The sequence below is a fragment of the Lampetra fluviatilis genome, chromosome 46 (assembly GCF_964198595.1).
Source record: "Lampetra fluviatilis chromosome 46, kcLamFluv1.1, whole genome shotgun sequence".
Classification (NCBI taxonomy): Eukaryota; Metazoa; Chordata; class Hyperoartia; order Petromyzontiformes; family Petromyzontidae; genus Lampetra; species Lampetra fluviatilis.
The window spans coordinates 5,612,751-5,638,902 of NC_136320.1; the positions used below are offsets into that span (position 1 = coordinate 5,612,751).

The 26,152-nt window shown below is 47.8% G+C and overlaps 1 protein-coding gene across 1 annotated transcript in view; it reads right to left on the bottom strand.

Annotated features, from left to right (window-relative positions):
• The window catches only part of LOC144947716 (transitional endoplasmic reticulum ATPase), a 71,477-nt gene that overhangs the window by 32,942 nt on the left and 12,383 nt on the right, over positions 1 to 26,152 (bottom strand). Inside the window, exons 2-11 of the mRNA XM_078877028.1 lie at positions 19,911 to 20,016; positions 18,623 to 18,795; positions 16,609 to 16,751; positions 15,817 to 15,947; positions 14,359 to 14,490; positions 13,782 to 13,884; positions 13,320 to 13,453; positions 11,723 to 11,858; positions 10,869 to 10,981; positions 2,707 to 2,871 (exon numbers count right to left, since the gene is read on the bottom strand). Of these exons, the coding sequence (XP_078733154.1) occupies positions 2,707 to 2,871; positions 10,869 to 10,981; positions 11,723 to 11,858; positions 13,320 to 13,453; positions 13,782 to 13,884; positions 14,359 to 14,490; positions 15,817 to 15,947; positions 16,609 to 16,751; positions 18,623 to 18,795; positions 19,911 to 20,016 (1,336 nt within the window). The remainder of the gene's footprint in view (positions 1 to 2,706; positions 2,872 to 10,868; positions 10,982 to 11,722; positions 11,859 to 13,319; positions 13,454 to 13,781; positions 13,885 to 14,358; positions 14,491 to 15,816; positions 15,948 to 16,608; positions 16,752 to 18,622; positions 18,796 to 19,910; positions 20,017 to 26,152) is intronic.

Genomic DNA, 26,152 nt, shown 5'->3' on the forward strand with positions numbered 1-26,152 from the left:
ATCTGCCCTTGGGGCGATGCAGCCACGCAGAACGTAATACATGCGCTTTCCTGCTTATTTTGTTGCGTATTTATTGCACATAAAACATCAAGAACACGTGTCCGAGGCGACTGAATGAATCGTTTTCGTGGGGGGGGGGATTTTGGGAAGATTGAAAGGAATGGTAGAGGGAGCCTCAAGACAAGCGTCTCGATAGCGAGACACGGACAGACAGACATTGAGAGAGAGAAGCAGAATGACAGCTCAACACAGGGATATAGAATATAGTCACAGAGAGCAAAGCACACAAAGCACAAAGGCACAGAGACAAGGGAGATGGCGTACGAACAGAGAAAAAGAGAGAGAAACAACACAGCGACACACCGAGACACGGAGAAACAGAGCGCGACAATAAGAGGCAGGGGGCAGCATCACATTGCGCACTGCTCTTAACTGGGGGGCACCTGCATGAGTTCATGCCAACTGCCTCCACGCTCCAACAAGCATTGGGAGTCGCGCTCATTTCCGTGCTCAACGCCCGACCGAGCCGCGACTCAATAATCCACAATGCCAGGGCAGGAGGCGGCCTCTCAATGGGAGATGCGCTGTTGCCTCCCGCTCTGCGGGGGTACCTATCTTATCGACCATAGAGAGACAATTGGCCGAGCCGACCCATAACCGAGACTTGGACTTGCGTAACGATGGCGAGTCAAGAGTTCTGACCGGCGTGCATGGCGAGTGGATATCCACTCGTGCTCGATCTCGCCGGATCTCGCAAGCCAAGCAAGGATGAGACTCCATAATACTCGGATGGGTGACCACCGTGCATAGCAGGTGTTACGGGCTTGTTGGGCTACATTGCGGGCAGCAGACAGTAGTGCAGAAACATGTTTGTACTGTACTCCTGTGTCTTTGCTCCTCACTTTCATGTAGCTATGTATGGTCAAATAACTCCGCCCCCCCACCATGAGCCACACACATGGGCTTGGGAAGAGTCCTGATCCAGCAGTGGATTGACAAAGGGCTGTGGAGGTGTAGATGTTCGCACAATGAAATGAATCTTTCATGAAATGCAGATTCCTGTTTGGAGGCAGGCACGGGAGATAACACGCCAATGCCAGTAGCACAGATGCCAAAACATTTGACTGCGTAAAGAGATTAAAACGCAGGCAGCCAAACACGCACCAACAGCCTCCACGTCGTAAATGTGATTCTTCGACGTTTTTCTTGCAATGGTACAAAATGTAAAAACTTTTTTTTTTATGCTTAAGAAACAGAATTAAAAACCCCTCACACCCCCTCTCCTCACAAAACAACATTATGCATAAATATCAGAAACCACCAAATTCCCAGAAACACATTTCCTGAGAATTATTTTGGCGTTAGCAAAACACATTCAAACACGTTTATGTGAAATAAAATTATGGCAGATATCTCATTAAAATTTCCCTGTGAAGGTGGAAAGCTAATGAAATGGCTACGTAACAGACGTGCAGAGAAATCGTTTATTTGTCCTGGGCTGCATTTCTTGTTTGAATTTAGGCTTGTTATTTAAAATGTTGCTTTGATATAAAAAAAACTCCGTCAATCACACCAATATAAAAAAAGTGAGCTGCGCGCAACTTATAACCAGGCTGGTCCGCCGTCAGAGAAACCCGGCGTGAAACTTGGAAGGATCCAAGTCAAAGACCATCACCACCATCATCCTATTTACAGGGTCATAAAGCGAGCACCAGATTGTGGGAAGTCAACTGTGATCACTCCATGGAAAGACTGTCCCCCCCCCCCAACTTACCATTTTTTCGATACGTATTGTCAGCGTCGATTACATTAACTATCTGTGTAGACCTATCACCAGCGAATTTTATAATACAATTAAAAAAGCAAAATTTCACTACAATTCATGAGCAAGTTTGCCTCTCTGTAGGGATTCTTATATTGATACAAATACCGTATTCACTGGATTATAATCCGCTCCGGAAAATCACTCACCCCAGATTTCTGCCTGGTGTTAATCAAGTTGTGCAAATACCTTGGCTGATCTCAAGGTGCATAAACCATCACGCAAACTCCGGTCATCCTTGCAACTGATTTTGGCTAACTATCGAACATCTCACGCAATCAGATGTGCTTCTGCGGCCATTCGAAACGTTCTTCCTTCCAATATTAGGAAAGCCAATGGAGTAATACACTTCTAAATAAAAAGTGAAAACTCATTTCTTCGAACCGATTTTTGTGTTTAGTTTGTTGTCCTTCCCCCGTACCTCCGATTAGCATGGTTGGCTAGGTACAGTGCGCGAATGGAGTTCCACAAACATACATAATGCATCCAAGACTTTTTCTTAAAAATACAAAGCGTGCCTCATAATACAGAGAATGCAATACAACTGGTGCTCCCCATACGGCCGTGGGAAAGTGGTTCCGCATAAGTGATGGAGACACGACTGTTTCCACAAATGGCCAGATTTGTTTTCCTGCGTGGAGCTCTGCAAAAACAGTGTTGTGAGGGTTGACGGTGATCTGCGGCGTCCACAAAGTCCACGCATGAACATTACGCGATCTAACCCAAAAACCTTTATTATGGAAAACGTGCACGTTGAACCCAATAAACATCTCCCTGCTAGATACGAATGTAGATGGGCAGTGCTCATCTTCACACCTGCAGCAGCAAGCCGGCAGAAGTGGAAACTCCATGGGGGGGGGGGCGGGTGAAGGGTTTGCACGTACCCGGAAGTCGTCCATGGTTACGGCGAGCGAGTTCATGATCTCGGCGTCAATGGTTTCATCCTCGAGGTCGATGACGTCCATCTTCTTGCGGATCGCCTGCAGGGCGGCCTCCGAGCACAGCGCAGCCAAGTCGGCACCCACGTGGCCGTGCGTTTCATTCCCAACCTGGCAACGCATGCGGGCACGCACGCACGCACACGGGCGGGGACAACAGAAAGACACGGGCACACAGTCAGGGCACACCAACGCAGGCTCGTCGCAAATGCTCAGGCTCGTGTGGTGGTGGTCATGCCTTCTCACGAAGGTTAATTATAAAAAATAAAGATAAACTTATTCCCCCCATAAAGCCTTTAACAGACTGTTGGGGAAAGTGCTGTTAATGCTGACCAACAACTCCGTCTTAAACAGTGCCCGATGTTTCAGGCTGAGTTGACCAAGAGGAGACCAAAGACCGCTTCAGATATTCATCACCGATGTTTGGCTGTAAGCAGGAATCCGACTTGGATCACTGGATTCATTGCAGTGTCCTAACCAATATCCGCCATTTTCCACCAAGTGAAGGTGACATCACCACGGCGCCTTGTGCCAGGGCTAGATGCACCGAGGTCACTTGAAGTGTCGAAGGCTCGCTGACAGGAGGTCACGGAACAGACCCAGGTGCCATGAATTGGCTGACTGAAAGGACTGGCAGCAGATGCACCAGCTATGCCCCCTACTCGGTCAACCACTACACATTGAGGCACAACATTCATGCATAATGACCTGTAAATCGATTTATTTTTTATCGTTTTCAAAAGTCGATTATAGATTACAAAAGTCAATGAATCGATAATGGAACACAGTTAAATGTTAGTGACAATGGCAGGTAGAATTTAACACGTAGGCTTTTGCAACCAATATTATTCATAATATAGGTTTTTGGGTCAGATCACGTTATTTATAAATGTGTCGTAACCCTCCACCACCCGACACGGCCAAACAGTAAAAAATGTGTCACGTTTTTCAAAGATGAAGCTGATTGTAATAATCAGCGAAACGTCGTACTCAAATTTCAAAATGCTGTCGATTCTCTCTTCAGCACACCGGTGGGCTAAAGAAGTGAATTATTTTGTCCTTTGAAAAACGTGACATTTTTTACTGTTTGGCCGTGTCGGGTGGTGGAGGGTTACGACACATTTATAAATAACGCGATCTGACCCAAAAACCTATATTATAGGCAGGTAGAATGTTGGAACCGCACGTTCCAAAGCAATTGGCCAGCGGCAGCCATCAGAGTGCACCAGCGGCAGGGCTCGCCAGTCACGGCGTGGTAGATTCACACAAAGATCCCCAACATAGCCTGGACAGATTTGGGGCAAGTGCTGTTAGCGAGCACCTATTTAGGCCAGCACAGGCGCACGAGGGAGTGGGTGGTCAACACCATACCCAGCCATCTTTGTCTCCCCAGTCGCAATGTTTACACACTGTACCAGGTACTCATTTGAGGCCGAGTTGACCTAAAGGAGGGCCAGTTCAGATAATCGTCACTGGTGTTGGCCGTGATCGGCAATCGAACTGGGGGAGCCGTCTTGGTAGCACACCGTGCTAACTGTTGCACTACTGCTCCCCACAAACAAAGACACTCATGCACAGGCCTGAACCTTTCATTCGTCTTGTTAGACATTTAGATACGTGCGGTAAACCGCTAATTATTTGTTTGCATGCGATTATGTTTCACAATAAAAACGAGATTGATAACCCTAATAGGTATAGACAGATGCAAGCGTGCTGTTACTCTTACAGACGAGCATGCGGTAATGGGCACCAAGACAAAGACGCCCCATATAGCCGTAACAGACTGTTGAGGAAAGTGCTTTCAGCGAGCAGCACTGACAAAGGCCGGCACAGCACACGAAGGGGTGTGGGCGGCCAACATCACGCCCGGGTGCCAATGTTTACCAGCACGGATATAAAACCGAAAGCATTTCAAAGGGAAAGCGTTTTTCATGCACGTCGCACCGCTTCCTGAACAACCACGGTGGCGTTAAACAGACAGGAGAAAATTACGCATTCATCAAAATCAAATCAATCGAAATCTCCGCCGCAAAGCACGTAACGGCCTCGAAAACGGTACACGTCCACAGCGGTGCCCTTTCCAGGCTGGAAGGGGGGGGGGTGAAAGCAATGAGGGATTGGTTCTAAAGCCGCGACGGAGAGAGAATAAACCATTAACAATCATCGGAAATAGGAGAGGGCGCGCGCGCCCCGCCCACAGCAGATCGCTCTACAGTGCTACTGTCAAGAAGCAGCCAACCTGGCATAACGGATAGCGGCAGTTCGAGCTGCACCCACGATCCGAGAAAATGGTGCGGCGTTCCACCAGACAGGCAACTCACCGCGCGGGCTGTCCCGATCACGGTGCGGGCAACACCCAGCCCACCTTGACCAACTCTGTCAACTGTCCACCCAGGTAAAAAAAAGTGGGCGAGTTAAGAATAGCGTTGAGGTGGTCGGCCGCTTCAGAGGTCAGAGTGCGAAGCCGGCACCTGTGGCTGGCTCTGAACAGTGAGGGGAGTTGGTTTCAAGCAGCCGCCGATTGAACCGCTTTGTCGAGTTTTAACGAGTCGATGATTCCAGCCTGGTCACCAATGACCGTACCAACAAAAAAGCAACCACGTTAAATGTGGTTTTCTATTGAATTTGCCTTAATACCAGCCCTGAGAATGACAATTGTAGGTTTGGGTGTAATGAGACAAAATCTCATCACAAAGTGAATGGAGGAAGCACAAATCCTCGACTGAGCAAAGCATAAACAAGGCCGCTCGGTCGAATCCCACGGTCCTCCTGAAAGTCTCGAGACTCGGCGAGACTTTCCCGCATTAGCGGTTGTCTGCTCGCTTGAATCGGAGGTAGAATCAGCCCCATAACCATCCCCTCTAAGGGTGATAAAATAGGTACCACTTCATTTCCGAGGGCAATCTCTTGCCACAAAAATATCGCCTGCAACGCCACGCAAGCTGGGCAAGACTCCCCCCCCTTGGCAATCATGAGTGCTTGCGCAATTCAATTTGTTTAAGGAGACATCTTAGGCGGGACTAACTCAAAACCGTTTCACGTGGTATTAGCTCGCGCTTAAAGGGGAAGGTGGCCACATCTAACGAGGCCTATAAATCAAATAAAGGAAATCAATGTCTTCCCTTAATCACATTCGCATGGGCCAATATTTCTTGTGTTTGGGTAATTCTTCAAATTAAGCTGGACAAGGTGAATTAATTTTATTTGCAAAAAAAATCAATCCGTTTGATGTGGCGTGAATTTTTCTAACTAAACGAAAACTTACAATTACAACAAAACCCACACATTCGCAAACGAGCGTATTCCACGAGCCAACTGTTAACACTAATGTAATATTGTCTTTTTGCAATAATCCAAAAAGCCACGTAACATAACCACACGTGTTATTAACTATCCGCGTGTGGACAATTGCTAAATTCTTGAAAACAGTCAGTAGTTTGGTTTCTGTCCGATGGGCAGTTGTTTCTGTTCAATAGACTCAATAAATCTATCCAGCCTGTTAATACCGTGCCGAGTCTGCAAGGCGTGTGTCTTTGCAGAAACGGCCGCTCGCATCGGAATGCCTCGCGGTGTCCGCGTCGGGCAGCCGCCCTCGCAAGCAATTAACAGAGCCCAGCCTCCCCTGCTATCTCGAGGCTATTAAGCGCCACAAGCACCGACGCATTTATCAGGGGTACGCGGTTGGCCACCTCCGATGGCTGCGCGCACGTTCATGTTAGGTCTCGCCATCAGTGCTGCTGCCGGATAGCGCAATAAAAAAGGCGCAACAGTCGCAAAAAAGTCAAAACATCTCGCCGCTCAAGACGAATGTTGGGGCGCCAAACGTCCCTGCCCGCCGTGGCCTTGGAGGCCCGGTGGCAGAAGTTCCGCATTCCTACAGCGGGTCCCTAAGACATCGACAGCCGGTGCCCGAGATATGCGGGCGACCTGCAACGTCCCTAACGAGACGCTTAATTGAAGAGCCAAAATGAAGGAGCCACCTGGCTATCCCGTGCCTCCAAGACACTGGACAGCGCTTAACCACGTCGGGATTACGTGCACGGGAGGCACGCCCACCTCCTCCACACGTGGGGAATTGAGAAGAGCCAAGCCGAGCGATGAATGCCGTGGAGTTCAATCCATCACTCGCATAGCATTGTGTCGTATAGTAATAGACTGTGCAAGTCTGTGGTACACGTGTAAGTCTGGAGGATTTTGTGAGACTATGGGTCTTTAAATGTATAGGTCTATGCAAGTTTTATGGGATTCTGTGCAAGTCTGTGGGTCTCTTTGCAAGTCTATGGATATCCCTGTCTGTGGGATTCTGTGCGAGTCTATGGGCTGCACGAGTCTGAGTCGATGAATTTCCTCTGTAAATTAAGTAAAATTCACTTACATCACTGACCACTGCCCAGTACATACTTTCACAGGAGGTACAAATGGAATCTATCTGGTAACCCCCAAATGCCATCGAGTGGCTTCACCAGATGGATTCTCCGATCCAATCTAACGCTGATGGTTAATATTATGATGTACCTCCCCCCCTCCCTTCTCATTCGGACCTCGCGACCATCTGGTTTGAGAACTCCAATCACATTCACATGGTCGTGATTTTATGGAGTAATTATGGTTACAGCGCTTGACTCATGAATGGAAAGTTGTGAATGCATATGCTGCTCAATGGTTTGACAGCTCCCAAGTTCAAGAAAGCACCCCCCGCCCTCCCTTCAAGATCCTCCTTGACCTCACCCTCTGCCTACCTCTTCCCACTCATCTAACTCTCCTCAACCTCCCAAGCATGCTGTGTGCGGTGTACTGACAAACTGGATTCATGTCTGTCGGTCCCCCTAACCTCCGAATTAAACCACTGCCCCTCCACTGTCACTTTTCTAGGACATCCTCTACAAATTGAGTAATATTCATATTCTTAGTTCTTTCGGTAAAGTCACAGACAGAAAATCTAAATTAAAATTAAATTAAAAATAAATTTCAAATAAAAGCAAAAAACCACGACATTTCGATCGCGACACAAGCGGTCTTTATCAGACGGAGAAAACTAAATGTTACAAATTGCACACAATGTATTGTGTACGTAGCCTACCGTGCTAAATGGAGGTGCGGGGGGAGAACAAACTATTATAAATGCTATCTTATATAAATAATGTACTTTAAAGTATATAGAATGTACATTTTTTTATTTCTATTTACCATGTTTTTTATTATTTTAAAAGCATCGATTTAAATTTATTATTTTAGCCGACCTGGTGTGACTAAATGTCGGATCTGGCTGGCAGGCTTTAACCATCTCATCACCAAAGTGTGATCAGTCAACTCAAACATTACCCGAAGCCAATAGCGGCTGCGGTAATGAGAAGCGTAGAAATGTGGATGGTAAAAAAAAAAGGGGGGGGGTATTTTCTTTATTTATTTCTCAAAATATTTCACCAGGAAAATCCCCCGAGATGCAACATGTCGTTTTGCAAGGGTGTCAAGAATCTATAGACCAGATTCCGGGCCCCCATCGCTCCCCTTGAATAGACAAACACTTATGGACTTTGATTTGACACGTAAGACAGCCGAGCGTGGGCTGGGGAGTATCGCTGACTTATCTGCACACCGACTAAATCTCCGAGCGGTGGCGTTTTGTCTTCACGGTGGCTTGCACGGCGGAGGACAAAATACCGCAGCGGCAGTGACCCCTCCCCCACCCCCCCCGATGGTTGCACCGGCAGAACGGCCACACGGCGAACGCTGCAATAATGACGGCAATCGCGTGGTAATCAATGCGTCAGGATGGGGCCTCGCGACGGGCTTGCCGGCCCCCACTGCAAATTAGGGCCGTGATTTTCTTGGGCATTAACGGTGGCCCTAAACGTCAGGCTGTTTTACAAGGCAGTCGGGAAAATTACGCCTCGCATTGTGCACGCGCGCGCGAGAGCGACACGGCAGTTCTGTGGCTGGCGTTAACGACATGGGTGGACCACACGGTCACACGCCAATTAGCCCCGGTCGCTTAAGCTGTCAAGGCACATTTTCGGCGTTTAATTTAATCAGTTTTACGGGCGCACCGCTAGCGTGTAATGGCATTCACGGGTATTCCGGAAACGTCCCAGATATCTGCCGCTCGTTACCTAACAATCGTCTCAAACAACTACGGTCGTTAATTCTTTTTTAGGTCTGCCATTATCGATTGATTTTTTTTTGTTTGCACTGTGATACATCTCAGCTGTTACAGGGCTCAACTTACAATTGCAAGGTTGCGAGCTTAAATCCAGGTCGCGGTTAGACTTGGCCTGTCATAGACAATTTGTACAAATTTGTAGCAAACAGTGGCTGTTTGTATGGTGAGACTAGGCCCCGCCCTGGCAATGTGGAATTAACAATAAGTCTAGCCATGCAGTTTGTTGCAATACACATCTTTACATCATTTTCTAAGTGGATATTCGTGAATAACAAATCCTGGTGAGAAGCGGGAAGGGTGCGGTAATGTTGTGGCGAGGGAGGTGATGTGGATTGATGTGATATTGATGCGATGATGAGGGAGGTGATGTGATGGTACGTCGGGTATCATGATGCGATGGTAAATTAGGCGATGTGGTGGCGAGTGAAGTATTCTGATGGGAGTTAGGTGATGCGATGATGAGGTATTTCGATTTGAAGTCACGTATCACGATGATGGATTTTGATGGCAGGGGGACTGCCATGACGGTTACACCTGTACAGAAAAATATTTGCACTCAAATCACAGCCAACGACTTGACAGGTTTTTTTGCCTTTCATAAGTGATCAGAAATCTCCCAACATGCGTTTCAGAGTATATGGCTGCGATACATTTCTACGTGATAAGCCACTTTGGTTGAGCTATCATTTTTGGCCAAGTCACTTTTGAAAAAGAGAGCTACGTAGCTCATTGGGCATTAATTGGTACGAAAAAATTGTTAAAACGCTCGACTCCAGCTGATCAACTGCTGCCCCCTGCTGGGCACCACTCAAACTCCGCCGAGGGGCGCCACCAAACCTCCCACGCCTTCCGCTGTCCAGCGCCGATAGAAAAGATGAAGTACATCTCACAGGCACAACACAGCGCACGTATGTACACACACGAGCGCACATACGCACCATTACGCACGCACTTAACACAACAAAAGGTCACAACAGACGCAACACGTACGTGCATAACAAAGCTGACGTGATACAAGGCATGCGGCACAACGAAGACAAAGATCCCCCATGTAGCCTTCAGCAGGCTATTGGGGCAAGTGCTGTTAGCGAGGGCTTATTAAGACCAGCTTGACCTACAAGGGGGGGGGGGGTGGAGGTTGGGGGGTGGTCAGCGACACACCCAAGCAACCTTAACTTCAGTTTGTCATGTGCAACACAATCACTCCTTCCAGAACAAACATCAAGACTTCTTTTCAGGACAGTGCTGGATTGGCTTGTTTGGCCAATTCCATTACATCAGTCTTTTGTATGTGGCAAGAATCAGATTGTTTTTTCATACTGGAGGAATCCGATTAGCTATAAAACTCTTTCATCAGAAAAAAAAACTCGGTGAGGGTAGAACGGTGGTGCAGCAGGTAGCACGCGCTGTGCTATGAGCCCGGTGATCCCAATGTGATTCCCAGCCATGGCTAACGCCACCAGTCAGGAGCGACATCTGAACTGGTTCTGGAGTGTACCCCATCCTTCACAAAATATATTTGATCAGTGTGGTGAAGTATGGTTTAAACAAAATCTTTACTTATCGTGGAGAAACCCGGTGAACTATGAAGCTCTTTTTCACAGATGTCCAGTTGGACATCTGTGAAAACAACCATCACCAGGGGTCGACAACCAAAATAACAAGATACATTTTTTTCGAATTCGGTAAAAAACTCAATATTTCAAGAGTCGCAATGCACGTGAATATACGGCGGTCCTTAAAAAACGTCACGAAGCAGTTCTTGAAAGAGTCACATGCAGCTCCAGAGCCGTGGGTTGCCGACCCCTGGTCATGACCGACCAGCCGTTTGCGAGCCCTTCACTCCGCAGCGGTTGCACAAAGAGCTTCCCATTAAAATCACTCTGAGGTTGAGTCACGGGTCTCGGTGACGCCACCGTGGCCCCAGGTGCGAGGTGGGAGGCATCACCTGCTCAAGATCCACATCCGACGAGAGCTTCATGTTCTTGGTGTGGATCTGCAGAATCTCCAGTCGTCCCGTCGAGTCCGGGATGCCGATGTCCACTTCTCGGTCAAAGCGGCCTGGAGTCACGGGCACGGAGCCAGTCGTTGAGACGACGCACACCAACGTACAAATGTGCACAGCACACCGTGACTACCATAGCCCGTGTAAAGTCTAATAGGCTCGGCAACCCCGAATCATTCCTTTTATGTAGGCCGCATAACATTCCATTATATTTAAATTTCTGAATAGAGGATTCATAACGTCGGTATAATTGTACACATGCACATACCTGCGAATGTATTCACACAAGAGACAAAGGGACCCACTGTATAGCCTTAACGAACTGTTGGACCAAGTGGTGTTGGTGAGCGCCTATGAAGCCCGGAACGGCACTCGAGGGAGTGGGGGTTTGGCCAGCACCACACCCAGCCGCCTTTCCCACTCAAGTGCCGATTTTTTCACAACAAAGTTGACCTCGGGGAGCCCCTGGTGTTGGCCGTGAGCGAGAATTGAATTCGGATCATCGGGTTCATAGCGCAGCGCGCTAACTGCTACACCACCGCTCCACTCACACACAACCACACATACAGGTCATACATAAAAAAATAATTCAGACATTGGGATCGGAGGGCAGTTCCATACACTCACCGTACTGTCACTTCCCACAAATCGCCCATGCCAGGTGAGTCGCCTGCAACCAGAAAAACCTGGCACTGGAGCGTACGGACCTTGCCAACCCGCATCGATGAGCCGTACCTGGCAATGTTTATTTTGAGAGATTTCCCCCCCAAACGGCGGACGGATGGGAATTTCCTCACCGAATCGACGCAGCGCGGGGTCGATGCTGTTGGGCCGGTTGGTGGCCGCCATGACGATGACGTGCGTGCGCTGCTTGAGGCCGTCCATGAGCGTGAGCAGCTGGGAGACGATGCGGCGCTCCACCTCGCCGTGCGTCTGCAGCCAAGCGACACCGCGAGCACGATTATACACGGGCAGGGCAACGAACGCCAACGTTCGCATGATTGCTCAGGCAGGCGTAGAGATTAACCAAGCGACGCGCGGTACGTTACGCGGCAAGGACCATATACAATCACCAAAACTCTGGTCATCCACGCAGCGTCTTTTGGCTAACAATCGAACAAAGACGGTCACCGCATCGTGCGCTTTCAAATGCGCTTCCATAGCTGTCTGGAACACTCTTCCTTACGATATTAGGAAGCCTCTGGTGCTATGCACTTTTAAAATCATGTCGATTGAAAACGGATTTCTTTATAACTACTGTGTTTAGATTGTTGTCTTTCCCTCTTACCTACGATTAGCGTGGTTGGCTACATATACGGTGCGAAAGAAAGAAATTCAACATACATACAACATAAAACACAACATTAAATTATAAGAACACGCACGTAGCACAATACACACAATGAACACAGCAAGCACGCAAAAAATAAATGCGCCTGTGTGTTTAACGCGGATATTTGACGCGCACATGGCACGACGTTCAGCTTTACGGAACGCAAGCAAAATGAAAACACCCGCAGGAAACACAATCACGCGGTAGAGCAACCACAACATAAGACGCTTTTAATGCGATACAATGGACGCAACCACATGCACGCACACAAACACGCGCATACACGTGTACAAAGCAGAGGCACATGTATTTAACAATGATGCAATGCATGCACAACAAAGACAACCCTTCCCCCGTATAGCTTTCAACTGAATCCGACACGATAACATCTCCATTCACTTGAATGGTAGTCTAACAGGGTAAAGTTGTTGCCACCTGGTGGTAATTATTGGAAATGCCGTGAGAATCCCCAGTTATTTGAATGAAGATAAATCTCCACTGAATTTCACGCTATTTTAGTGTCAACTGCGACGCTTTAATCATACTGCGATTAAAAATAATCTATGCATTAAGTTTTCTGGCTGGCTGCTGGCTGGGATCCCTCTCCACCCCAACAACAAATCTCCTGTTCGTGGCTGGAGGGCCTTTGCTAAAAAAAACTATCTAGCTAACTGGCAAAACAGAAACGTGCTACCCATACAGATAAAAGCAGATGGGAGATTAATCCACTTGCTGTACTGCCACCTCCTCCAAGGCAGAGTGGCGACTAAAACCCCCACAGGGGAAGGAAATTTGATGACATTTGGGCAATCCACCAATCCTTGCTGCCTCCACAGTACTGAATTGCAGGTGTGCGTAGCCACCACCGCCCAGTCATTTGCATATTCAGTCATTGCCAGACCCTGAAATCAATGGGAATTAAGCGGCGATTTCAAGGATTTGCCACTAAAACGGCACGATTTGAAAATTCCAGTTTAAAAAAAAAAAATCCCTGACCATAATAAACGACGATCCCCACCGGGTCCCATTCCGCGTTGCGCTGAACTCCACCATCGTCTCACCTTCTCCCTCTTTGGTGCGATGGCGTCAAGCTCGTCGATGAAGATGATGGCCGGGGAGTTCTTCTCGGCCTCCTCGAACGCTTTGCGCAAGTTGCTCTCCGACTCGCCCGCCAGCTTGCTCATGATCTCGGGACCTGGGGCCACCATGGGCGGGGGGGGGGGAGAAGGCAAAATGGGGACAACTGTAAATTGAAACTATTAACAAGTTAATAGATACGATGCAGACTGCACCCTCTGAATTTATCGTTTGTTAAAGTAATCGATTTAGTTGCCGACATTCGCGATCATGTGGGCACCACGTTTAAGAGCCTCAACGAGTGAGGTGCAGTTTTAATTCCATCAGTGTGCAATTTAAAATGTATACTTTTTTAATTCCCGGGAAGCACAGTTAATACAAAGCCCAGGTACATTCCACCCACGGATGATCGATAGTTAACCGTGTCACGAAGTTGCTGTGCTCACCGTTGATGAGGAAGAAGAAGGCGCCAGTCTCGTTTGCCACGGCACGAGCGATCATGGTTTTGCCGGTGCCAGGGGGTCCATAAAGCAGAATGCCACGCGGGGGCTGTTACCAAACACACACACGCAGATTTGTGACACAGATGCCTGGTATCACTTTAACAGACTGTTCGGACAAGTGCTTTTAGCAGGCACCTATGAAGGCCAGCACAGTACATAAGTGGGTGGGGTGACCAGTACCACACCCAGCCGCCTCCGTCTCCCTAGTGGCAATGATTACACATCGGAACAGGTACTCATTTGAGGCCGAGTCGACCGAGGGGAGGCCCAGGACCGATTCAGATAATCGTCACTGGTTGTTGGCCGTGAGCGGGAATCGAACTCTGGTCGCCAGGTTCCAAGTGCAGCGCGCGGACCGCAACACCACCACTCTCCGCTAGGCGGACATGTGTGTGACACACAAACACAAAGATCCCACGTATAGCCTCCATCAGACTGTTGAGGCAAGTGCTGTTAGCAAGCACCTGCGTTAATACACAGCGAGACAGATCACGCCTGGCCGAGCTTGCAGTGGGCGCACCTTCACGCCGATCGCCTTGAAGAGCGCCGGGTGACGCAGGGGCAACTCCACCATCTCCTTGATCATGGCGAGCTGGCGGCGGCACCCGCCGATGTCGTCGTAGCCGACCTCGTTCAATGCCTCCTCCTCGTCCTGGTTGGTCACGCAAAACAGGCAACAAGAGCATGTCAGCCTCTTCCGAACCCGCGAGTGACACCCCCACTTGCTGCCACCACCGTGTCCCGCTGGCTACGTGACAGAGCGGTGAGGGTGGCGGGTGGCTGTGCAGTGATGAGGAGATGCAACGCGTGCGCGCGGTGATGTCATCACTGGCTCGATGACATCACTGCAATGCCATCACTGGCTCGATGACATCACTGCAATGCTATTGTCACATGCTACAGCCGTGTCACTACAGATCAGTGTCTCTGTAGCCTAAACGCTGGTGGTGTCTCTACTTTCCAGAACAATGAAACGTACAATAATGCATTTCATTGCGTAATGTTTCAAGCCCCCATTTGTTAGTGGAGCGCCGCAGTGGCGAGATATTGGCTACCTCACCTGGTATACAGGTCGTGGGTTCGATCCTGACCCTGACGCCTGAAAATCTGGAGTTTGCATGTTCGCTCTCTCTCCCCGTGGTGGGGTGGTTTTTTTCTCTCCGGGTTTTCCCTTCACGTTTAGAATCAACATGCGTTTAGAGTATTGGCTGCTATAAATGCCCACATAAGCCACTTCTCGTTGGACTATCACTTGTGGCCAGGTCGCTTCTGTAAAAAGCTATATAGCTCAGGTGGGCCTCACCTGGTAAAATAAAAGTTTCAATAGTTTAGTTTAACTGCGCGAGTACCGACTGTAGGGGGTCTCGCTGACATACGAGTGCCGTGACTCTCCGTGGAAGTGGGTCAATTTATACAAACAATGCATGCGCATAAATGTTCCCGAACACATTAAAAAGATAACTACTTATTCTACATTATTTCTCTTTTTCGTTTTTGCATTTACACAATGGTCAAGAATTTTGTATTTGTGGTACAGCCGAGACTGAGCTCACATTTGGATTCAGTGTTGGGACCACAGACAGATATTATTCGCTCCATCTGTGAGAGTATATTTGCAGTATGCGTAGACAATGTTTAATGAAATTCAGTGTTTGGAGTTTGAGTACACAGGTATAAGGTATTCACTCAGACTGATATTCCGTATGGAGGAGTTGGCTAAAACAGCAGTCACAGGTAAACAGAGCTCAACTCAGTCAAGTAAAGATAAGGATTTGCATTTACAAGGACCTTACATGCCTCATTAACTAAAAACACCTATCACATCTCATCTCAACTCAACCATTCCAATGGCCTGCTGCAGTCCAGATAAAGCCAGGCGTGATGCACCCCAACATTCGGGAACGAACGAGGGCATCCGGGCTAGGTCGGGGTAACAACCGGGAGCAGTGTACTTCAGAGGAGGCGGGAGGGGTGTCACCTCTCTCTTGATGGGCTCGCCCTCGCAGTGGATCACAGTGTCTGGCGCTACGATACAGAAGGGGTTCGGGTCGGTCTCCACCACCTTGAACTCCACCGCGCGCATCCCGCCACGCACCAGGAAGATGTCCCCTGCACAAAAGCGCAAGGCAGTTATAACCGACGACGACAAATGACGACGAACAACAAACAATTGAACACCGCGCGGGTTTCATCGGTTGTGCCCGGTGGTACAGCTCTCTGGTGTTTGTTGTGTGGTTGTGCCGAGCGTCGTTTGCGGTGCTCCACCTGTCATAGGCCGTGGTGCAGGAAGAGTTTAACGTAAACTTTATTGCCATGGAAACACTGATCCAAAAGTTAGGAGTTGTTATTCGGCTTCGAAAAATCACAATTGCGATCAGGGGTGCCAAGGTGACAAGATGTTAATTACCTCGCCTGGTATACGGCAGATCGTGGATTCAATCCCGACCCGGACCCTGACGCCTGTATATTTGGAGTTTGCATGCATCTCTACCCGTAGTCGCGGATATTTATCCAGGTCCTCTGGTAATTTCCTTCCCATTTAGATACATGCGTCTTAGAGTATTTGGCTGCTATATATTTCCACGTGATAAGCCACTCCGTTAAGCTTTCATTTGTGATAGCCAGGTCGCTTCTGAAGGAGAGCGACATAGCTCAGTGGGCCTTATCTGGTCAAATAAAAATAGTTTAGTTTCGTAGACCGATCTAACCATGGCGAGTACACAGTGTGGCGCTGTTGAGTGGACGGACGGCTCAGCATGGCCGCGCGCACCTTTGCGGACTGGCCGGTACGCCTCCAGAAAGTACGGCTTGAGGTAGACCTCAAACAGGTTCCCCGTGATGCCCTCCACGGTGTCGTCCAGCGGGAGCACGTGCACGCGCTTGCCGTACTTCACATCCGGACACGCCTGGATGCTGCACGCACACCACCGGGGACGGAAGGCGGGGCAACGCAGCAGGATAAACAGCATCAGCAGTTACTAAGGCAGCTCGATTACACTCATGCATTTGTCGATTCAACTCAGGAGGCCATGAGATAGTAGTATGAGAATGGAGTCTCCATTTTATTTCCTTTTACGTCGAGTTGTGCGAGGAATGAAGTAGAACGATAGGTGTTGTGGCCGAATACCGTGTAGATTATAAGAAACAGCCAATGTGGTACAGTCCTCAACACAAGTGGAGGAAACAATGAGTGAAGTTCAAGGAGGCATTAGCACAAAGAGAAGACATTTTTCTTGAATGTTGAAAGATTTGTCATTTCGTCCAAATGGGTGACACACTGTGGTATATAGTGAATGCTCAACTCGGTGGAATGGTCGTGGGTTCAAATCCTCATCATTCCTCCATCAGATTCTTTATTTATCCTGGAGGAATCCGATGAGCTATGAAGCTCTTTCACAAATGTCCAGCAGGACACCAGAATCAATTGGCTATCCACTGCTGGATGAAGGCCTCTCGCAATCCTGCAACACCACAATCCCATTTCACTGCTGCACTTGGAACTGAACCCATCGGCTCCACCATCACGGTGATGTTTTTTTGTTTGCGTTTGCTCCCTTGGCTGCCATTCAATCACCAACCTCGACCATGGGTCGTAATCCCCTCCTAACGACGTGTGTTGCCCCAAATCCATTCATTTTTCTCGCCCATCAAGACGACGTCTTTAATTTGTGTTCGTTCTCCGACTCGTGTGTTCCTCTTTCCGCGTTTCATTGCAATTCCAAACAGGGATTTGGCTGCTATTCAGTCCCAGTAGCAGCAGCAGCATCGATAAAAAAAGTTTCACTTTCAGGGGAGAAGTCAACAGTGGTCATCTTATGGAGATAGTTTGCCTTAATACCACCAAGAAAAATACAAAATCACGGACAAAAAGTGACACAAAGAGACTGCTCGGCACATTTTAACACTCTTGTCTGTCAGTGATTGATGTTGTAATAATGTGCCGGGAAGTTAAGTTTACCGCATTAACTCTCTAATGCATCTACGGAAATGGAGCAGAAAAAAAACTGGCAGTGTGTGTGTGTGGCTAAACTTTTAAAAGGAATCTGACTTTGAGCCAATTGCCCAAAGTCAATTTGTAGATGCAATGAATGATTTCATGTGACCAACAAGAATAACTTCGCTTGCAGACGGCGATGGGTGCATATCGCATAGACCGTCTCCACATCGCCAGGGGTGGCCGCCTCACGGAAGGAACAGCAGCGATCACAAATCACGATGATGAGATTAGAGCCGAGACGATCAAGTCAACTAATCAGCTCAAAATTATAAAATCGGCTACTTTTTGTAAATGGATTACTCCGAAAGGTTCTTGAAAAATGCCGGCCACCCTGACTTCCGACCTCCACAAGGCCGCAAACCCCCAACAAATTCACGTCCGGCGTGATGCAGGCCAACAATGCCGCCAAGCCACGTCCATCAACTCCTGCCCAGCGGCACACGAGGAAAAACAAAATTTTAGACTGTACAACTAAGCCGTGGCGGGGCCATGGCCGAGTCAGCCTGGTACGGTTCGGGAGTCGCCAGGTTGTTTTGTCAACTACAGGAGCGAACCGCACCGATAACTTAACGGACGGGCTGAGACGCACGAACTAGCGCGGTGACGCCATGTCCTCACAAGCGTACTGACATCGCACGCATTGAACGCATCATGACTCTGCAGGCGCAAATGACCGGCGGCAAACAATGCGATGGGTCCCCGCGCTGGCTTGGCTCAAATGTGCCGGTGGGAATGGAGGTAAAACAAGAGGACGCAAGCAAGGCACCCCCACTCCCGCCCCACTCACCTGACCACGTCGCCCAGGCGCACGCGCAGGTTGTTGCGCACGACACGGTTCATGCGGATCTTCTCGTCGGAGCACGTGTCGTCAGAGAGCACGATGCACACCGTCTCGCGGCGCTTCTTGCCCTTGAGCATCACCGTGTCTCCACGGAACAGCTGCAGCTCGTCCATCTTCACCTGGTTTTGCACCACGTCACAGCACGCAAGCACGCCACACATCATCAATCGCTTCATATAAATTCCGCGGTTCCCACGCGGTAACCCATCTCGAGGCGCCACACGGCAGGCACACCACGCACATCGGTCCAGCATTCACAGCTAATAACGTTTATACTTGAGATAAGCCATGATGTAGCTTCATTGCAACACTGCAACCTTTCCTGTTCCGATGACGTACATGTCAGTTTTTCTTACAATTTCGTGTACGTCATCAGAACTGAACCGGAAGAAAAAATGTCATAAAATAACTTTATCGGTACCGAGGCTCCCACAAGGTCATGCGGGATGGCGAGGCAGTTTAGCGCCAGCTATCATAGAGTGCGGTCGTGTTGCTACAGTTCTCTGCGGTGAGTACAACTAAATAAAATTAATGCCGAACCACTTGCACGTTCCAAGATTCAACAGTCAACGGGACACCCACCCTTCAAACTGCAGTCATCTCGGAATAGGAAAGGGTTAATCTGCCGACTCCAACACGCGACGAATCATATTGCACTAAATAATTACAAACGTTTCCTGAGTGGGCCAGAAGCGACGAGTGCTTGCCCTAGAGGCTACTCCAGGAGCTGGGCTCGCAGATGCAAAACAAGTGAGGGTGGTGGAGGTGTAAGTGGCGATGCCAGTACATGCATACGCATGTTGAACTTCACTTACACCGTAAGTAGCCAACCGTGCTAATCGGAGGTGCGGGGGAAGGACAGCTAAACACAAATAGCAGTTCTAAAGAAATTTTCAATCTAGATTTAAAAGTTCATAGCTCCAGTGGCTTATTAATATCGGAAGAGCGTTCTAGACGGCCGCAACAGCGCATCTGAAAGCGCGCGATGCGGTGACCATCTTTGTTTTATGGCCAGCCAAAGGCCAGTGCTGCAAGAAATTTGCATGATGGTTTATGCTCCTTGACAAGATCAACAAGGTATCGTATTTCATTTGTGGCAAGCACTTTGTGTGTAATGAGTGCGACCTCATAATGTATTCGTTCAGCAACCAATGCATCTCAGCGAGCACTGAACGGACACGGTCAGCAGTGCTGGTGGTGGCAATGGCAGGAGAACAGGCAGGCACGCACACACCTGGGAGAGAGACACCACGCTGTTATCCTCGTTGATCGCCTCATCCACCACCAGCCGGTTGGGTCGCGCCTTCTGCTTTAGGATCGCGGTCGCCACATCGTTGGGACTGCGGAGACGTAGATGAGCAAGGAGAGTGAGCCACTTGCACTCGCATTTACTGGCCAGCGTCAAAACTCGCTCCCTCACAAAGCGCACGCTCAAACTCACACGTGCATACACTCAAGCTCTTACACTCATCTAAATATTCTCACATACCATTTTTATGCATATACACTAACATACACTCTCACCTCACACAGTCAAGGACTGAGCAGAAATTTGCGGCAAGTGCTGTTAGCAAACATCTATGAAGGCCGGCACGGCACATCAGGGGGTGGGGCCAGCACCCAGCTGCCTGTCTTCCGAGTAGCGATGTTTACACACTTCACCAGGTACTCATTTGAAGTAAAGTTGACCGAAGGGAGGCTCAGGACCAGTTCAGATGATCATCACTGGTGTTGGCCGTGAGCAGGAATCGAACTCGGGTCGCTGGGCTTATTGCGCAGCGTAGCGCTAATTGCTACACGACCGCTCCACGACCGCTCCCTCAGTCAACAGTCATCAGAGGTCGCAATCGGGTACCCAATACCCATACCCTACCCGATACCCGGCTACCCGTACCCTACCGGGTACCCGTATGCGACCCTGGTGCGGCCGGGTACGGGTAGGCCGTGAGTCACTGGTGAGTAACCGTTTGTCACTCATTTCGGGTAGGGTACGGGTAGGGAACGGGTACCCATACCCGGCCGCGTACCCATTTGCGACCCTGGTGCGGCCGGGTACGGGTACGGAATCAAAACCCGTTTGCGACCTCTGACAGTCATACATTAACAGTAGCTTGCACAGATTCTCACATACATATACTCAAACACGTGTCATCATGCACACAAAGACACATTCTTACAGATACACGTGCACAACTCGCACACACATATGCACTCGCTCAAACTCATAATCACATACACTCAATCGTTAACATACAAATATCCACACATTCACACAAGATAAAGATTCCCAATGTAGCCTTTAACAATATTGTTGAGGCAAGTGCTGTTAGTACCTACAAAGGACAGCACGGCACACAAGGGGATTGGAGGCCAGCATCACGCCCGGCCACCCTTGTCTCCCAAGTGCCGATGTTTCAGGAGGGCCCTGTCAAGTTCTTGCAGGAGGGGGCAATGTTGCTGTGTATAATCCCAATTGAATAACTTGCAGGTCATTTTTCATAATTGGGATGTTTTGACGAATAGCAGTTGCACTGCGTGCTTTGTTAGCGATGGGAAGGAACTGGAGAACATGGATGACACTAATGCAGATCACGGGGAAAAATGAACTCCTGGCAGAAAGGCGCCCGAGTTGGAAATCAAAGCCAGGGCCTTCTTGCCGAGGCACGAGTGTTACCAGTGTGCCACCCTACCGCCCATTCTAGAGCAAGTTGGGTTTGACTGTCGTATAGTAAAGTCTTAGCAGGACATATAAAAAGGTAAGCAACCCAGTGTGTGAAAGGCGACTGAAGCAGATTCCTTTCGTAGTTTTGCGATGTCATCTTCAGGGGGCCATTCGTTGGCACTTTGTGATGTTGTGAGTTCTGATTGGAGATTTCTGTCAGGGACCTGTGGCCGATTAATAGCACCACTCGCAACACAGGTATGGTCATACCCCACATTCTGTATGATACACTCACGCACACGCCTTTATAGGTTGTTGAGACAAGGTGTTATTGGTGTGTCCAGCAACATACCTGGCTACCTTTGTCTCCCCAACAATGTTTCAATCCTAAATCAGCCTCTCAATGAAGGACAAATCACTTGAAATTTAGACCGAGTTCTCACATAGTTCAAACTTAGGAAGGCCCAGGACTGGTTTCGGACTCCACTTGCTGGCAATGACAGCCATGGGACAGGAATCAACCTCAGGTCGATGTCTTTTGTAAAGCAATGGGCAAACCACTGCACCACCGTTCCCCTATAGAGTACTGCGTTAAAGGACACGATAAGTCGATGGAGATTGTGAGAGATATTTTAGAGGCTCTGGAATATTGTTGTTTTCACTATTACTTCCATCTATTATTTTTGTGGACTATCTATGAATGGATCACCATGTACATATCACAGTCATTATCCTGCTCAAATGAGGTGATGCTCATCTCTGATGGCAGGGGCGTGTCTATCCACAAGGCCACCACTCTTGACGTCCCCAGAAAGCGGTAGCGATTTTATCAACCCTGAAGGGATGATGGGCTGCGCCAACCCCCCGAACCAGGAGTTGAACTCGCAACTGAACGTTTGCGAGCCCCTCGCTCTACCGCCGAGCCACCTGGCGCCGTTGTATACAAACGCACGCATTATGGAGCAGTCGTATTGCGTCAAGAGCTGGTATCGATTGCTCAGCAGCAGCGGCCAATTCCAATCAGTCCCAGTGACGTCAAACGGACCATCGGTTTTACACCAACCCAAGTCGCCGATCGACTCGAGAAAAATCGCTCCATCGACCACGCGGATCGATACCGATGCACGGCACAGCCTCACGCCTGTCTGCACAAGGAGTTTGTTTTTTATGAGGATGTGATGTTAAATAAAATAACTTGTATTTTTTTTTAATGCCTTTGTGTGCTTATATAATCGGCAACAGAGGGACAATGCACTCATCCAGCAGTAGCTTGACAAAGATGGATGTGTACCCTTAAGAGACATATTTGAGAGATGATTGGTTTTGGCATGTGTGCATTGCCATGTCTTAAGCACATCAGTGACGTATTAATTTGGCATTCATAGCACAGTACACATGCAATATCTGCAGTGCTTAGCATCAATTATGTCATAATTTGCATGTTAGCACCAAACACAAATATATGATGACTTCATAAGAATCTAGAGTAATAAATAACACCCATTAATCATTTGTATGTGATTAGGCCCTTAATCCAGCAGTGGATTGCAATAAGAGTTGCACGTGTAAAAATGTATATTTTTTTTCTCATGAAGTCATCATCCAATGCACGTGGAGTTGTCTATAGTAGGGTTATCATGATGGTCGGGCGTGGTGCTGGCCACCCACCCACTCGTGTAGTGCCGGCCTTCGTAGGTACTCGCTATACGGGGGATCTTTGTCTTTTATCATGATGGAAATGTATGTATGTAGAACTTATTTCACGCCACACATAGCCAACCGTGCTAATCGGAGGTCCGGGGGGAAGAATTACAAACTAAAACACAAAGCAGAAACGAAGCAAATTAATAAGAAACAAACACAAGCAGACAATAGGCCTCCTTCAAGTATCCGTCTTTCCGCATAGAAAATCTAAATATTTCTTACACAACGCATCAGCCACATTGCCTTCTGGGAGTGCATTATTTCAGCAGCATTGTTAAAAACTTTGACCGGTGTGAAATCACGGAAAAATACTTTGTGATTAAGTGACGAAACGGATATGCGAAGGTACCATTGCCTGCTTATTAATTTGCTACTTCTACTCTTCACAAAAATGCTAATGGTTATTTTGAGAACTAAATAAGTAGCTAGAAATAGTGGGGCTGTGGGCAATCATGAAGAGAGGCGCTGCCATAGAGGATTCTTCTACTGGAGGGCCACAATCTTGATTTGAAGCTTTCGTGACTGCAGGAATCCACTCTTTGGTTCTTTCGGTAAAATCACGATCGAAACGTCGTGATTTGGTTTATTTTATTTTATTTCTACTTACGTGACTTTACCGAAAGAACCAAAGAGTATGGTGGGCTAAAACCAAATTGTCCCACTGAGAAATATTAGTGAGATGAGAGGTAACAATAGCTAGCGACGTGATGAGATTAGTGAGGTAAACCATGCGATTAAAAATACAGATTAGTGAGATAAAAGCAAGATGAGAAAAAAGATAGCTGTAGATGAGAGCTAGACGATATAAACATACAAGAGCTGTGGAAAAAAGCAAAAGATTAGCGGTCACATGCACATGCTATGTCACATATAAGTGATGACATCATGAAATGGTGTCAAACGAGCTTCCGGCACAAGCCAGTTTTGTTATAGGACACCTGCAACAGTCGATAAATGCAGTGTGCAACATTGTTCAAAAGGGAGGGCAGTATCGTACAATAGTATTTATTGCAATATGACTGTGAAGAGCAATCTATAACCAAAATGTGATCACTTACAAACGTTATATTGTTAATTACATATTTTCGTTAAGTAATTCTATGGATAATACACCATTGTTCGAGTGAACTTTTGGTATGCATATTATAATGCATGTCTATGTGTACGCTGCCTGTGGAGGTTTTAAATCCAACAAAGCGAAAGGTGAAAAACCAAACACAACTGGGCATCAGAGGATTTATGAGCCAAGGATGGCTGCAGTCATGGTGTCACTGCCAATGTCCCCTCTGGGTTTCCTTAAACCCCCTTTCTATATAGCAGCTTTATAGTAGCAACTATCACTCTCATCAGGTCGTCACTTTCAAATTGCTCCACACCTCTCGACAGGTCACACCGCGAGCCACACAGCCCGATTCTTGCCAATGTTTCACCAGAACATTCTGACCGCTGCAAATGTATTTAAAAGTCCAGGTTCCACATAATGAAACTCACAAAAATTCAAGTACCTCCCTGCACAGATGAACACGAAGGTGGTGCTCGTTTCCGGTGGTGGCCCTGCGGTTGTGGTGTTAATTCCCACGGTGTAACAGCCAATTTGAGCATTTTCCTGCAGAGCATCCAATTTTTAAAAAATCCAAATGAAGCGTAAGAGTCAATGATTTCCGATTTAACGTTTTCCCACATGTTCAGGTGGATCAGCGATACAGCCAGCAGTTTCCCAATCGGAAGGTTGCGAGTTGAAATCCTTGCTGGAGATCGATCATTCCTCTGTGGGGACGTAAAGTGGTTTCATGTATAGAATCACCCCCGCCATAGGAATGTGGAATTTACACCACTAGCTCAGGGCTGGAAATTAAAAAACTAAACTATTTTAATTTCACCAGGTAAGGCCCACTGAGCTATATAGCTGTATCAGAAACAACATGGCCAAAAACAATAGCTCAAAGTGGCTTGTGTAAATTTATTGTAGCCAAATACTATAAAACACACGTTTTTAAATGTGTAAGTAAAAACTGGACCAGGAGAAAAAGCCACACCACCACAAGGAGACACGCAAACTCCAAATATATAAGTGTCAGGGTTGGGATTGAACCCCCGGTCTCATGTTTACCTTGAAAAGTAGTTTACATCTCACCACCATGGTGCCAACTATTACGAGCGTACTGTTAAGCACAGCAGTTATTGCATGTCGCGTGTCAGGGATGAAAAATTAAACCATCACATGGAAGAGCAGCGCCTCAATGCTTATATAAGCAGGAAGTCCACTTTCAATCGTTCAATTTTACTATTCCCCTGTAAGATGTCATTTCGAAGCGTCACTGTCATTGGTGTCTTCACCGTGTGCCTCTAGCTGATGGCCATCGCCCTACAGTAGTGCAGCATCGCAATGCTGCACGTGCATTAACAATTGCTTCAGAACTGCACAAGACCATAACCAACTCCTGTCAATTACCAAATCAATTATTTTTTAAATTAATTGAGGAAAGCCACCAACCACCTCTTGCAATGGCCGATCGTTATTCCTTGCCGATCTGCCGCACAGCGAACTTCACATCACCCTCCCTAATCCTCGCTGCTAATCCCTGGTTACTTACAACGGTCTCTCCACATGATTCCACTTGGCAGTTTCTCAAGTGTAATAACTGCTTACTACTCTCGGATCAACGTTTTCTCGGCAATTGGGTTCACAATAATGTTTAGTCCTATTCTTTGGGTCTTTCGGTAGTCACGCATGTAGGTTCAAAGAAAATAACAAAAAAACTATGACGTTTTGATCGCGACACCCATTTCAAACCTTTCTAAGCAGTTTGCCTTTAGAAGCTAACCCTCTCTTCCTGATGACGAACGCTTGTGTTGCGATCGAAACGTCGTAGTTTTTTTTTCATTTTCTTTGGTTCTTTCGGTAAAGTCACGTAGAAAATAAAATAATAGAATAAGACTTTTCGGTTGCAACACAAGCAACCATCATCAGGTAAGAATGAATGATAAAACACAGACACAGAAACACCACAAGCAGACACACATGCGGAGAGACACACACAAAGACACACCAAGACATACAGGACAACGACTCTGTGCCTTAAATAGAGAGATGGAGGAGGGGCCGGGGC